Below are 16,826 nucleotides of genomic sequence, written 5' to 3'. Positions count from 1 at the left end.
GGAACTGTCCCTGTATATAGCTATACTGACCCTGGAACTGACCCTGTATTTAGCTATACTGACCCTGGAACTGACCCTGTATTTAGCTACTGACCCTGGAACTGTCCCTGTATTTAGCTACTGACCCTGGAACTGTCCCTGTATATAGCTATACTGACCCTGGAACTGACCCTGTATATTGCTACTGACCCTGGAACTGACCCTGTATATAGCTACTGACCCTGGAACTGACCCTGTATATAGCTACTGACCCTGGAACTGACCCTGCATTTAGCTACTGACCCTGTATATAGCTACTGACCCTGGAACTGTCCCTGTATTTAGCTACTGACCCTGGAACTGACCCTGTATTTAGCTATACTGACCCTGGAACTGACCCTGTATTTAGCTACTGACCCTGGAACTGACCCTGTATTTAGCTACTGACCCTGTATATAGCTACTGACCCTGGAACTGACCCTGTATTTAGCTACTGACCCTGGAACTGACCCTGTATTTAGCTACTGCCCCTGGAACTGACCCTGCATTTAGCTACTGACCCTGTATATAGCTACTGACCCTGGAACTGTCCCTGTATTTAGCTACTGACCCTGGAACTGACCCTGTATTTAGCTATACTGACCCTGGAACTGACCCTGTATTTAGCTACTGACCCTGGAACTGACCCTGTATTTAGCTATACTGACCCTGGAACTGACCCTGTATTTAGCTACTGACCCTGGAACTGTCCCTGTATATAGCTACTGGCCCTGGAACTGACCCTGTATATAGCTACTGACCCTGGAACTGACCCTGTATTTAGCTACTGACCCTGGAACTGACCCTGTATATAGCTACTGACCCTGGAACTGACCCTGTATTTAGCTACTGACCATGGAACTGACCCTGTATTTAGCTACTGACCCTGTAACTGACCCTGTATTTAGCTACTGACCCTGGAACTGACCCTGTATATAGCTACTGACCCTGGAACTGACCCTGTATATTGCGACTGACCCTGGAACTGTCCCTGTATTTAGCTACTGACCCTGGAACTGACCCTGTATTTAGCTACTGACCCTGGAACTGACCCTGTATTTAGCTACTGACCCTGGAACTGACCCTGTATATAGCTACTGACCCTGGAACTGTCCCTGTATATAGCTACTGGCCCTGGAACTGACCCTGTATATAGCTACTGACCCTGGAACTGACCCTGTATTTAGCTACTGACCCTGGAACTGACCCTGTATATAGCTACTGACCCTGGAACTGACCCTGTATTTAGCTACTGACCATGGAACTGACCCTGTATTTAGCTACTGACCCTGTAACTGACCCTGTATTTAGCTACTGACCCTGGAACTGACCCTGTATATAGCTACTGACCCTGGAACTGACCCTGTATATTGCGACTGACCCTGGAACTGTCCCTGTATTTAGCTACTGACCCTGGAACTGACCCTGTATTTAGCTACTGACCCTGGAACTGACCCTGTATTTAGCTACTGACCCTGGAACTGACCCTGTATATAGCTACTGACCCTGGAACTGACCCTGTATTTAGCTACTGACCCTGGAACTGACCCTGTATATTGCGACTGACCCTGGAACTGTCCCTGTATTTAGCTACTGACCCTGGAACTGACCCTGTATTTAGCTACTGACCCTGGAACTGACCCTGTATTTAGCTACTGACCCTGGAACTGACCCTGTATTTAGCTACTGACCCTGGAACTGACCCTGTATATAGCTACTGACCCTGGAACTCCCCCTGTATATTGCGACTGACCCTGGAACTGACCCTGTATTTAGCTACTGACCCTGGAACTGACCCTGTATTTAGCTACTGACCCTGGAACTGACCCTGTATTTAGCTTACTTACTTTCTAGTGTTCTTCTGATTTATATTTCTCGTGTGTCTTTGTCCTATTTGACTTTTTTATAAATGTTTTATTGTACTACTGCATTTTTGGGAAAGAGCAAGAAAAGGCATTTCACTGTACTAGTGCACGTGACAAACACTTGAAACAGGGCTTGATAAAAATACATTTGATTGATTGAGTACCTGAGTTGGGCACAATGAGGTGACCTCCCTGGGAGTTGAAGGATCCTGCGGCGGTGCAGGAGGGGTCTCGGGTCCGAGCCAGGCTCTGGTTACGCAGGTTCATGTTCTCACTGTCGAGCAGGGACTGGGTGACCTTAGGGGACAGCTTGGAGGAAAAGTCAGACAGGTCTTCCGAGGGAGTGACCAGGCCAGAGGAGTTGTACACCTTGATCTTCAGGTTGGGCAGGGGGTCCAGGAGGGGCGAGTTGGTCATGGGTATCTTGTCGGACACGTCATGCAGGGCGTAGACGGGGCCGCGGTACATGGCCGCAGCGTTGGTCAGGTCCGGGGGAGCGGTCAGCAAATCAGCTGGGGGTCAGAGGTCAGCGATGATTGGATAATACGTTTTGTCAAATTCCAAATTTACCTTTAACAAAATGTGTTATTTAGCCGTGTAAATCAATAACAAATTATGTTCACAATAATAACCTGGTTGATCAAGAGCAGACTGCATCAGGAAGCCTGTACCATAGGTTTATATTTAGGAATTATTGTCTCAAAATGTCTAATCACACAATGGGTCAAATGATTAAGTTACATTACTTTACAAGACTTATTGGATGAGGCATTTTCTGTACAGGGGACTTTTATTAAGAGCCCCGACACTGATTGCTAATTAATATGCAGCTCGTTAGCATGCCACAACAGACACACCTGCTCTGAATGTGGCAGTTGATTACGCTCTGGGTTAAAGTTTCCCCTAGGTACAGATCTAGGATTAGCTTCCCCTCCTCTCATGCTAACATTAACCATTAGTGAACATCTAATCAAATGGCTACCCAGACTATTTGCATTGCCACCTGCCCCCACCCCCTCTTCTACGCTGCTGCTACTCTCTGTTATTATCTATGCATAGTCACTTTAATAACTCTACCTACATGTACATATTACCTCAATTACCTCAACACCGGTGCCCCAGCACATTGACTCTGTACCGGTACCCTCTGTATATAGCCCCGCTATTGTTATTTACTGCTGCTCTTTAATTATTTGGTATTTTTATCTCTTACTTTTTTTTAGGTATTTTCTTAAAACTGCATTGTTGGTTATGGGCTTGTAAGTAAGCATTTCACTGTAAGGTCCACACCTGTTGTATTGGGGGTGCATGTGACAAATAACATTTGATTTGATTTAGTGGTGAAAATGCAAAACGGACCTAAGATCCACATCTAGGGGCAACTTCATCCTACACTGTTAAACCTGAAAAAGCAGAGCCTCCATAAGAGGGCTTCCATCTTTTATCTACTTCACCTGTGGTACAGTATATGGAACACACTTGCAGGTTCAACATAATTGTTTTCATTGAAATACAATAGTTGCTCTTGAATGAGATTGCCTAACTCAGTGGAACCAATGGAATAGTCCCAAAGGTGCAAACTCCGACCATGAGGACCTACAGAGACTTGATGAAACACTGAAAGCATTAGAAACCAGGTATGATCTCATAAAGCACTGAACATTCGTTGAACATCAATTCCTTTGTCTGAGTCTGTTAGTGTATGGTTCCATCCATCATCTTTGGCAAGATACGGACAAAAAACGCGGGAAGCATACCAAATAGCACCATATTCCCTATGTAGTGCACTGCTTCCATATGGGCCCTGGTGAAAAGTAGTGCACTACATAGGGAATATGGTGCCATTTGGGACGTAGCAACTAATCATCCTGTTTCCATTCACAGTAAGAGCTCGTCCACTACTTTAGTTTGTTTGTGAAACCCTGCACACCGATCTGACCCTCACCATCCCTCCCCCATCCCTCTCTTACTCTCCTTCCTCACCATCCCTCCCCCATCCCTCTCTTACTCTCCTCCCTCACCATCCCTCCCCTCCTCCCTCTCTTACTCTCCTCCCTCACCAGCCCTCACCTCCTCCCTCCCTTACTCTCCTCCCTCACCATCCCTCCCCTCCTCCCTCCCTCACCATCCCACCACTCTTCCCTCCCTTACTCTCCTCCCTCACTAGCCCTCACCTCCTCTCTCCCTTACTCTCCTCTCTCACCATCCCTCTCTTCCCTCACAATCCCTCCCCCCTCCCTTACTCTCCTCGCTCCCTCACCATCCCTCCCCTCCCTTCCTCTCTCCCCTCACCTCCTCCTTTGTTTGGTCCCTCCCTCTCTCATTTCCTCCCTCACTTCCTCCCTCAATATCCCTGCCTTCTGTCCTCTCCTTCACCATCACTCTGTCTCTGTACTCCTCCAACCAGCTCATCTTTCCGCCAATTCACACCCACTGAAATGTAATTAACAGGCAACAGCCTGCCAAGTGCTTGATGGAAGAAGAAGGCGAAAAAGGAATTCTTTATTAATATTAACCTGAGATGAGCCTTCACCAGCGGATTGACATCCTGATGGTCTGCTGATGAAATGTCACCCGGCCCTCAAACACACACACACACACACACACATACACACACACACACACACACAATGCGCTGCCGACCAAATTGCATTCCTTCTCAGATCTCCACTTTTCATTCACACTCTGATTTGAATGTTAATCCGGCCTCTGTCTTCTTCTTCTCTCTCCGTAAGAGACCAGGCAGGCAACCAGCAGGGAAAGTTCACAGCGGTGGACTACAGAAGCTTCAGTCTAGACGTAAAGGCCACCTTTAGACCAGTGGGAGGGTGAGGGAGAGTCTGGGATTAATAACACAAAGCTGCATGGTTGGTCTCCGACATCTTTTAAATCCTGATCTAATGAGAATTGCCTGTCATGCTGATGAAGGTCACTACTGGTGAAGTCTGGTGTTATCATGTGTTGTCTGTACCGGTGAGGTCTGGTGTTATCACGTGTTGTCTGTACCGGTGAGGTCTGGTGTTATCACGTGTTGTCTGTACCAGTGAGGTTTGGTGTTATCACGTGTTGTCTGTACCAGTGAGGTTTGGTGTTATCACGTGTTGTCTGTACCGGTGAGGTCTGGTGTTATCACGTGTTGTCTGTACCGGTGAGGTCTGGTGTTATCACGTGTTGTCTGTACCGGTGAGGTTTGGTGTTATCACGTGTTGTCTGTACCGGTGAGGTTTGGTGTTATCACGTGTTGTCTGTACCGGTGAGGTTTGGTGTTATCACGTGTTGTCTGTACCAGTGAGGTTTGGTGTTATCACGTGTTGTCTGTACCGGTGAGGTTTGGTGGTATCACGTGTTGTCTGTACCAGTGAGGTCTGGTGTTATCACGTGTTGTCTGTACCGGTGAGGTTTGGTGTTATCACGTGTTGTCTGTACCAGTGAGGTCTGGTGTTATCACGTGTTGTCTGTACCAGTGAGGTTTGGTGTTATCACGTGTTGTCTGTACCAGTGAGGTTTGGTGTTATCACGTGTTGTCTGTACCAGTGAGGTCTGGTGTTATCACGTGTTGTCTGTACCAGTGAGGTTTGGTGTTATCACGTGTTGTCTGTACCGGTGAGGTCTGGTGTTATTGTGTGTTGTCTGTACCGGTGAGGTCTGTTGTTTTCATGTGTTGTCTGTACCGGTGAGGTCTGGTGTTATTGTGTGTTGTCTGTAACGGTGAGGTCTGGTGTTATTGTGTGTTGTCTGTACCGGTGAGGTCTGGTGTTATTGTGTGTTGTCTAAAATGGCAGAGGAAAACTTGGATGGTTGTGGCATAGCTACAGTACTGGAGCATCAGGAAGTCTGTACCATAGAAATAGATTTGCTAGAATGGACATTACCTTTCAAGATAATGATATGTGGTTGGTGGACCGGTGCGGCGGCCATATTGACTGTACATCAACAGGAGAAATGGCTGTGGTCAGAGGTGCTTTGGGGCCATTTCTATGGTCTGTACCGTCCCTCAACAGGATGGAAGGAAAGAGGAAAGTCTATAAGAAATGACTAACGTTGAGTATCTGGACTGGAGAGGGAAACATCTTGATGTTATCAGGGAAACAGAAAGCCATGATAGGAGAAGGACGTATTTTACTTTCTCCGGGTGGCTAAGGATAAAGTGTATATATTGCATCAGATAAACAATTTCTACACTCTCAGCAGCACTCATCATATACATGTTTTACTCTACAAAAAGAGCTAACTAAGATAATGATTACAGCCATGATGAAATTATGGGTCTTAATTATGGTTACATTAGTGTATATCTAGATTAAATGAGCAGTTAACTAGCAATTCATATTCTTATTAACATACTGAAACACACTGTTTTACTACATATCACGCTGTCTGAAGAATTATAGCACTTTATTTTACTGTACTGTCCTCACTAGCCTTCAGCTGGTGTCTAATAGGACATTTTGGCTTCAAAAACCTCTGCACACAATTGGTAACTACCTAGTACCAAATGGTGCTTGGTGTGGTTGATTTAATGAACCCCCCCCCCCCCCCCCATATAGTAATTCATACAGTGTAACAGTGTTGTAGTACTCGGGTACAGGACTCAGACTTAATTCAGACTCAAGTCAAGATTTTCATGGCGCCGACTCAGACCAATGGTGATTCGGACATGGACTCAACCGGTTATGACTTTGTTGTCAGAAAAATATATTTTGCATAATTCAACATACTAGCTGCAGCAGCAAATGTTACATAGCTGTATTATCTAATTAGCCGTACAACACTAATGAAAAGTAGCTTGTGAGCAGGGTTAGGGAGTAACGGATAACATGTAATCTGTTACATGTAAGGGATTACAAATAAATGGCAACTGTAATCCGTTACGTTACAAGATAAAATATTGTAATCAGATTACAGATATTTTTGAAAAACTAAATGATTATTTCGAAGATTACTTTTAAATTCAGAAAGGATGTTTTCTCAATGACATTCAAATCAGCATTGAAAAAAGGCAAACATTTTAATTTGTTCCACCTGAGCGAGTCTGACCACAAGTCAGAGACCACTATGATGACACACTAAATGTGTTTGATGAATCGCGGGAAAAGAGCAGGAATGGGCTTTGTAGGCTACAGTCCAAGCTATGTCTTCCAATGGTGCAACTGCTGTAATGTAAAAGTAACTGAATGTAATCAGATTACGTTACTGAGGTAATCCAACAGTTACGTTACTGATTACAATTTTGGACAGGTAACTAGTAACTGTAACAGATTACATTGAGAAAGAAACTTACACTAGGGACTTGGAACTCAACTCGGACTTGAGTCCGAGGAGGTTTGGTGATTTAACTACATCACTGCAGTGTAATAACCATTTCTATTACCATGTCATTTCTTAGTTAGTATGGGTAATCTATACCATGTCATTTCTTAGTTAGTATGGGTAATCTATACCATGTCATTTCTTAGTTAGTATGGGTAATCTATACCATGTCATTTCTTAGTTAGTATGGGTATTCTATACCATGCCATTTCTTAGTTAGTATGGGTAATCTATACCATGTCATTTCTTAGTTAGTATGGGTAATCTATACCATGTAATTTCTTAGTTAGTATGGGTATTCTATACCATGTCATTTCTTAGTTAGTATGGGTATTCTATACCATGTCATTTCTTAGTTAGTATGGGTATTCTATACCATGTCATTTCTTAGTAAATATGGGTAATCTATACCATGTCATTTCTTAGTTAGTATGGGTAATCTATACTATGCCATTTCTTAGTAAATATGGGTAATCTATACAATGTCATTTCTTAGTTAGTATGGGTAATCTATACCATGTCATTTCTTAGTTAGTATGGGTAATCTATACCATGTCATTTCTTAGTAAATATGGGTAATCTATACCATGTAATTTCTTAGTAAATATGGGTAATCTATACCATGTCATTTCTTAGTAAATATTGGTAATCTATACCATGTAATTTCTTAGTTAGTATGGGTATTCTATACCATGTAATTTCTTAGTAAGTATGGGTAATCTATATATCATGAAATAAAGTGTAACCAGAAAGACATCCCAAACTGAACCATTATCTGAAGATGCAACGATAAGAGCACAGCTAGAAATAGCCTGGTTACCAGACCTGTTTGTGCTATCTTTCCACTACTGGCATATGACAAGGAGTGGCAAGGACTGGAATGATGGCACAAACAGGTCTGGTACACAGGCTAAGCTAGGACCTAGTCACCGCCCCACATCCTACTCACCTGAGCGCGCCGTCTTTATATTGACCGACTGGAAGCCTCCGTTGAGGGCTGATGAGTCGATGATGTCAGAGTCAAAGTCCCGGTGGGTTTTCCGGTAGACGAAGAGCGCCACGATGACGGAGATGACCAGACACATTATGACAGCGATGACGATGCCTACGTAGAGCGCCATGTTTTCTGTGCTGGGGGCCGCTGTGACAGAGACACAGAGAGGGAGGGACACAGTGAGAACCTGGGGAGATTTAAATTAAACCTGATTCCTACTACAAGGCTGAACTAGGGCTGTCTTGGTCGACTGAGAGTAATCTGTTCGATCAACCAATCGATTGGTTGAAATATTATAACATGCATTTCTCCATATATAGACACACTTTATGTGTTTGAATTAAATCAAATATATGTAGGATACTTTGCCTGATGCTTTAAGCACTGCAATTAAAAATGAAGACACACAAATTACTAAAGAGGGAGCCATAGATCAATATAGTCTAATCAGAAGAAAAAAACCTGTTCCCTACCCGACCCTCTGCTGATGCCTGCTGCTGATGGCTTCCACACATTCTGCCAAGTTGCCCGTAATAAGTAATAGGCTAGCGGTCGGCGACCTTTTCCATTCGGAGTGCCAAGTTATCCTACCATTTCTACTGATCTGCATGCCAGTTATGATCTTCATATGCTTTTTTCGTGGAACAGTTTAATTTCATTCATAATAAAGTCTTCATATCTCAAAATCAATGTCATGTGATTAATCAAAAGTATATCTAAATTAAAATGATACAAATCTAAAAGTAATAAAAACATTGCAGCCCACAGTTAGAAAACATCTTGATAAAAATAAATATCCTGTAAATCACGTTGGCTCTGCATGGCCTGTCTGCAAGGCATTTGAGACAACGTATCAACTATTAGCTGCTATTTGCTCAAGGGATAACATGTAATCAGCTAGGCCTTTTTCATTTCCACCTGATCAGAGAATGACATTTCTTCCCCCTTTCACGCTGAGTGGTTATCGAAAGGGAGAGAACTGGAAAGATTTTTCCAATAGGATACGTTGAGGAACTATTGTCATTCTCAGTGGATGTAAAAACATACTTATTTGACTTGGTTTTTGAGGTGAAGAAAAAAATGACTTTGAGAAGCTCCACAGAGATGGTGAGTTACGACAATCAGAAACAGTATCAGATCCCGAAATGGGAACATTTATAGGCCTACATTTGCACACAGGCCAGGTAGACTAGTCCTGGTTCTATGTGTAATCAGGTGCGTGTACTTACTCAGGAATGACAGGAGCTTTCAAACAAAAGACAATTAATAAACTGACAACTTGTAAATGGAATTAAATAGTGTATCCTAGGTTGTGCACTGTGCAAACAACGTGTCCACTCCTACAATGACAACGGTAAGACTGTAATAATATATTGAATGCATTAACAGAAATTACCATAACCATACAAACATTGTAGATTAGAAATTATAGTAATTAACAGTAAATGTGATACTGGTGTGTCATCCCCAAGGCCTTCACAATGGATTAGTCCACTCAGACAGGTGTATTGTGTTGCATAATTTTGTAAAAATATATTTGCCACTGCTCGACTAAAAAGATCTCAGTCGACCTACAGCCTTTCGACCAATCAATCGACCAGTCGACGAAATGGGGTCAGCCCTGGACTTAACCGAACGTACTGTGCTGGCTTGGACATGATCTGTTCACAGTGTCTTTTCCAATACGGTTCCAGCCACTGTGGTGGATGGATTGCGTAACAGGCAGCACAGTACAGCTCGGTTCAGCTCGGATTGTCTCAGCAGTGTGAAAATGTTATTAGAATTTGCAGTATTTCATTTCTCGCAATGGAGATTTCACTGTAGGCAAACATGACTGGGCAGGTCAGCGCCAGCATTACAGACAGGAAGCCAAAGTCAACAGGAAAGGATTTATTTCAAACTGTTAGAATAGATTAGCAACAGTTGTTAATTTGAATAAACATACACAAACACCTATCACACGAGACACACTCCTTTATTTAATGAGGCTATGAATGATTTCACGAGAACCCTGACATCTTTCCTTAATTTCACCAAAATATTTGCAACAGCACTAGGCTTCATTCAAAACAAATCTCCCTCCTCTCCTGTGTCCCATTTCCCCATAACATGGTGGAGACGAGCACTTGAGATTTTCACTTTCTGTTTTGGTCCACTAGCTTCAAACAGCTGTAAAAACGACATTTGTAGTTATTGAAAATATTTAGATTTAAGTCAAATGTATTTGCACCAAAGAAAACAAGTGATAGACAACAATACAGAGGCTTATAAGAAAACCACACCACAAAGAAAAACAATATACAATATATAAAGTAAAAAATATATAAAGATTTGTTAAAACAGATAACACAACCTTCTGATTATAAACTAATTGATCAGTAATCATGAAAAAAATAATATTTGTTTTGGTTAAATGTGTGTGTGCATGTGAGTGTGGGAGAGTCTATATGAAGGAGATTACTGGGTAGTTTGGTTCATCAGGCTGACCCCCAGTCTTCATGGAGGAGATTACTGGGTAGTTTGGTTCATCAGGCTGACCCCCAGTCTTCATGGAGGAGATTACTGGGTAGTTTGGTTCATCAGGCTGACCCCCAGTCTTCATGGAGGAGATTACTGGGTAGTTTGGTTCATCAGGCTGACCCCAGTCTTCATGGAGGAGTTTACTGGGTAGTTTGGTTAATCAGGCTGACCCCCAGTCTTCATGGAGGAGATTACTGGGTAGTTTGGTTCATCAGGCTGACCCCCAGTCTTCATGGAGGACATTACTGGGTAGTTTGGTTCATCAGGATGACCCCCAGTCTTCATGGAGTAGATTACTGGGTAGTTTGGTTCATCAGGCTGACCCCCAGTCTTCATGGAGGACATTACTGGGTAGTTTGGTTCATCAGGATGACCCCCAGTCTTCATGGAGGAGTTTACTGGGTAGTTTGGTTCATCAGGATGACCCCCAGTCTTCATGGAGGACATTACTGGGTAGTTTGGTTCATCAGGCTGACCCCCAGTCTTCATGGAGGAGTTTACTGGGTAGTTTGGTTAATCAGGCTGACCCCCAGTCTGACCCCCAGTCTTCGCTTTAAGTTATTGATGGATGATGATGATGATGATGATGTTTTGGCAATGTGAAGATATGAATTCCAGAGTATGGTACCTCTGTATATGTTAGAGAATTGACTATTTGAGGTGCAGCAGTGGGGAGGGTGAAGGTTATCGTAATGTCTTGTATGTTGAACAGATGGATTTCAGAATTAACCTGGAATAATCCATTGAAGGGTTTAGGTAAACTGTCTCGGCGGTATGAGTATTTGTAGATGAAAGTGCATAATTGCCAAACATTAATGTGGTAAAGAGACAAGATATTGAGAATCTTAAACAAAGGTGCAGATGGAGCCAGGTAATTAGAGGGAGGTGACTAGTTTTGCAAATGTTTTTTGTATGATGAGTAATTTGTGTAGGTAGGAGGCATATGTACTGGCCAAGCAAATAATACAGTAACTAATATATGTGTGAATTAAGCTATACTATCGAGATAGGAAGCAAGCCTGATCTTCTTTCTGATGATACCAACAGATATCATCACTGTACTGCAGACAAATTGAACATGATCTTTACGGATAACTCTTCATCAAATAGAACTTGTTCCATTTCATTCCCACCAATTAAGATTCTGGCCATTTTTTTTGTATACAATATTTCTTATTATTACTATTGATTAGAATGAATTTACATTTAAAGATCATTTGTTTATCTAGAACCATTGAGAAGATTTGGCAATGCCTGAGTTGGCTTCTTTAATTTGTGAAGAAAAAGTGTGAAAATCTAATTGGTATCATCAGCAAAGAGAACGGGAAGTACGGTAGAAGACCCAGCAGCAAGGCCATAGATATATATTAAAAATAGCAAAGGTCCAATTATCGAACCGTGTGGCACTCCACAGGATATCTTAGCTCTGGTAGATGCACAGCCGTTTGCATAAACACATTGTTCTCTATCATAAACATAACTATATAACCAATTATATGTATAATCATGAAAACCGTAATAATACAAATTAGAAAGTAATATTTAATGATCAAAGGCTTTGGATAAATCTAAGAAGATGCCAAGAGAGTATTCATTGTTGTTCAGGGCTGTAAAGATGTTATCCACAAGTTGCAAAAGAGCCATATCTATGAAGTAGTTTTTTACGGAATCCATACATTTTTGTAGTACAGATATTGGCCAATAATCTGTAAAAGATTATAGCCATTTTTTTTTTTTTTAGGAACAGTACCAGTGTCACGCCCTGACCTAAGAGAGCTTTTTATGTCTCTATTTTGGTTTGGTCAGGGTGTGATTTGGGCGTGATTACAGAGAGGAACCCACATTCACAAAAAAAATGAAATGAACATGAAATAACACCAGGATCACTATAGGTCTTATTTCCAACAATACATTGATATGGGATAGTTGGACATGTATTTTTCTCAGTCAACTGTTGATTGATGATCTTACAAGTTGACTTTATATCATTTAATGATTCTTGGAATTTGTTAGTATTTTGGGGAATATCCAAAGTAGGTGAGTAAATTTGTTCTTATACTTTTTGTAATTTGTAGAATTCAGGATAGAGGGATTTGTGAGACTTTTTATACTACTTGAGACCGGTTATAAACCAAGGCTTCCAGAACCCTTCTGCTGCTCTCTTACACGATTTAACTAAGGGAAAGCGGTGGTGACATACAGAATTGAAATATGTATTAAAAAAAGAGTAAGCAGACATGTACCCTACTCCTCCCACTCTTGATGTTCTACAGCGGTGAACAGCATTATACGGAGACATGTCATAAAGCGTGGTTGTCTCTTCAGTCAACCACGTTTCTGAAATGGCAACAATGGAACATTCATGACTAAGAGAAGACAGATAATGAACAAGTTTTTTTTTTTTTTTTTGGAAGACTGCGAACGTTCAAATTAAAAAGTAGAAAATAAGCTTGTCTTGGAATTAATTAGATAAACAATTGAACAACCTGTATAGCAGTTTAACATTATAGTAATCACAAGTGATACTCGTCTCTGGTCAATTTCAGGAAACTTGAATCTGGATCAACAATCATTATATGTATTGTTCACTTCATGAATTCATGAATATCTCACGGGTTGAAGACCATGTTACCAGGGTTGATTTCCTGCCTAACTAAGAGAGATACAGAGTGGGAATCATCCGGAGAGTGGAACAGAAACATAGAAGTGTATGCCTCACAGGTCCAATACAACCACACATTTGTGTTAGTTATATCAATAGGGGGGCACTTCCTGTGCAATGCACATTGACACAGTCCACGTAACACCACTGAAGACTTCAGAGAGTTATGACATTTCGAGCAATGTGTGTTTTTGGTCACCAGGTTAGGTGAAACACATGAACAAAGTAGAGTAAATGTGTGTGTGTGTGTGTGAAATCAGTGGACTATAGCTGAGTCACTTGCCATAGGCCTACGAGAGGGGGGTGAACGACCAGCTGATCATACTTCAGCTATGCGATGTTGCCCTTCTTTCGTTCTTCCATTAGTCGTGGCAGCAGTTCCTTTCTTTTGAGGCAAACCTTTTTGGAGAAGTCTTCATTGATGAAGATTTTGATTCTCTTCATGCACTTGGCTCTCCTGAAAATCTCCTCCTCGTCTTTGAACCTGAGCAGTTTCACCACTATAGATCTGGGCCGTCCATCAGGGAAGAAAGTGCCATTCCTATTCACCCTCTCCATCTCAATGAGTTTAGGATCCAGTTTGAGTTGATCTGCCAGGAGTTTCTTGGCCTTGACTTCTGTGTCATGCCGAGTTTTGTCTTTACATCCTCAATTCCATCCATTAAAATGTTATTGTGCCTCGATTGGTTTTCGATCTACGCTCCTTTGGAAGAGTGTTTGTTAAAGGGTTGTTAGGAAGATAAATCCTCAGACATGGTTTTGAATGAGGCCTGGCTGGTGACATTCCCACCCTTCAGCTCCTCCACCTCCGACTTCGTAACAAACTGTGTTTAAATCATCAAGCCTTTTGTTCCTCTTCTGCATTGAGCTTGTTGTGAACTAAAATGAGTTCGCAAACACAACCCACACCCCACCTCCTGAAATGAAGTGCCGCCAGTGAAACGGCAAACACGCACAGGAAACAGACTTGATCACACATGCACCACTACTATAAATAGAGAGAAGGCGGAGGACTTACTCACTGTATGTATCCTGGCTGAACTTGACTAAACGAGCAGGAAATCACCAACTCGCAAGTTACTCCTAGCAGTATGCAGGGCAGTAAACCAAAAACACTGGTCAAAGATGCTTGGGAGAGACAGTGGTAGGAGCATTTGCTTACCCACCGAACGAGCACTGTGAACTTCTACTCATAGATGGTACAATGATTCGCTACTCTATTCAGTGTTTGTTCTCTCACATAAACTGAAACAGAGCTAACAGTGTAGAATTTTAGCAACCAGAAAATGACAGGTCAATTTCTACATTGGCCACTTGACCCAATTTCCACTAGATAACACAGCCACAAACTCAAAACAGCTTTCCCATTTTGACAACAGATAGCCGCTCCTGCTGGAGAAGTCAAGAGGTGAATATCACAGCCAATCACAACACTGCGGGATAAGTAATACTGTAAAACACTATCGTTCCACTATTACTGCAGATATATTATGGACATTTTCTGAAATTACAATACAAAATGAATCCTATGTGTAGCACCTTTAATAGGCCTGAAAATGTCCAAAAGTGACATTTTCATACACAAGTTTTATATCAAACCGAGGCAGACACATAAAGTTTTTTATAGATAGGTTGACCGAGCTGCTAAATGGGTGGCTAAAAGGCTTCAAAGGACTCAGCGGAGAACATGACCAGAATACATGGCTGAGCATCAAGGAGGAAACACATGTCTAGTCCAAGCGACATTTCAAACATGTTTAGTTATGCCACTTGCCTCTTCATCTATGGCGTTTTCAGCAAGGCTAGATTTTGTCTGCAGTTATTGGTATGAAGAAAGGGAACAAGAAACACTCAGTCATAAAGTCAAATCTGTCATACAGGCAGGATTTCATCACAATATTGACAATAGCCCAGATCATAGATCTTAAAATTGCAACTGAGATTTACACAAGGGCCACTGATAACCTCCAGTCACTAGAGGGAGATATAAACCACATTTTGTTCCCGCTGGATCTTGGGTCAGTTTTGTATTTCACCCACTAATGGCTAAGATACGGTTTGGGGAAGCTGATCCTAGATCTATACCTAGGGGAAACTTCACCCCAGAGCCCTGGAACCATTATGGAAACTAGACACCGTTAAGATCTCACCTGAATAGGAAGAAGGGCAGAGAGACACTAACTCTACCTCCTATCATGTTACAGATGATATTTGACATATTAACTATATATTAACTATATAGCTACTACTTAGTCTGTTCAATTCTTAATCTCAGTGTCAACAATAGTTCCTAGTTGAGTGTACATACACTATATATCAGTGGTTCTCAACTGGTTTTAGCTCGTTACCCAAATTGAACCAGGTTGTCTGACTCGTGACCCAATTTTCGCATCGCAAAAATTAATTGCCAAAATACAACCTGTAAAACTATTTTTAATACTATATTGACAATAAATGTAGCAATTATATGACACGGTACATATACCATATGCTGTTGTGATAGCCTGGGCTATATTCCCTACATATACTATATAATGTTGAGATAGCCTGGGCTATATTACCTACATATACTATATAATGTTGAGATAGCCTGGGCTATATTACCTACATATACTATATAATGTTGAGATAGCCTGGGCTATATTCCCTACATATACTATATAATGTTGAGATAGCCTGGGCTATATTACCTAAATATACTATATAATGTTGTGATAGCCTGAGCTATATTCCCTACATATACTATATACTGTTGAGATAGCCTGGGCTATATTCCCTACATATGCTATATAATGTTGTGATAGCCTGGGCTATATTCCCTACATATACTATATAATGTTGAGATAGCCTGGGCTATATTCCCTACATATACTATATAATGTTGAGATAGCCTGGGCTATATTCCCTGCACTCGGTTTCCTTTATCTCTGGTGTCAGAATTATAACTTGTTTAAAGTCATTATTTCTCCCTCTACTACAGCCTCTGCACCAGGCAGAAATATCTGACCCCCCCCAACAGCCTTCACTGTCCTGCTATACTTCCCCTAGGTACAAATCTAGCATCAGCTTCCCCTCCCGCAATCCTAACCTTAACCATCAGTGGGGAGATACTAAACTGTCCTCCATCCTACAGCAACTGTCCTATACTGTCAAAACCATGAATGTCTCCTAGACCTGATCACATGTGGCGTGTCAACAATAGTCCACTGGGTTCTCCTCTAAATTGGATCTGGATTAAACATCTATCTTCTCTCAATCACACATTTTCCATTGTTGCCCTTTTCAGAAACATGGTTGACTGACGAGACAGTCCAGTAGACAAACGAAATCCCACTGACTGGGTTGATCAATCATGTGTGAGGGGGACGCTCCATCTTCAACGTTTGTTCTTTCTGACAGTCGCTGGGAGCTAGATCCACCACACACAAACACACGTCAGGCTGCATGCAGGGTGGAG

The 16,826-nt window shown here is 41.9% G+C and overlaps 1 protein-coding gene across 1 annotated transcript in view; it reads right to left on the bottom strand.

Annotated features, from left to right (window-relative positions):
• unc5ca (unc-5 netrin receptor Ca) overlaps positions 1-16,826 on the bottom strand; it is a 285,855-nt gene that overhangs the window by 52,368 nt on the left and 216,661 nt on the right. Inside the window, exons 8-9 of the mRNA XM_071404226.1 lie at positions 8,143-8,334; positions 2,048-2,395 (exon numbers count right to left, since the gene is read on the bottom strand). Of these exons, the coding sequence (XP_071260327.1) occupies positions 2,048-2,395; positions 8,143-8,334 (540 nt within the window). The remainder of the gene's footprint in view (positions 1-2,047; positions 2,396-8,142; positions 8,335-16,826) is intronic.

Source organism: Salvelinus alpinus, chromosome 5, assembly GCF_045679555.1.
Source record: "Salvelinus alpinus chromosome 5, SLU_Salpinus.1, whole genome shotgun sequence".
Classification (NCBI taxonomy): domain Eukaryota; kingdom Metazoa; phylum Chordata; class Actinopteri; order Salmoniformes; family Salmonidae; genus Salvelinus; species Salvelinus alpinus.
The sequence above is the reverse complement of the archived record's forward strand: the minus strand, read 5'-3'. Positions and strand labels throughout refer to the sequence as shown.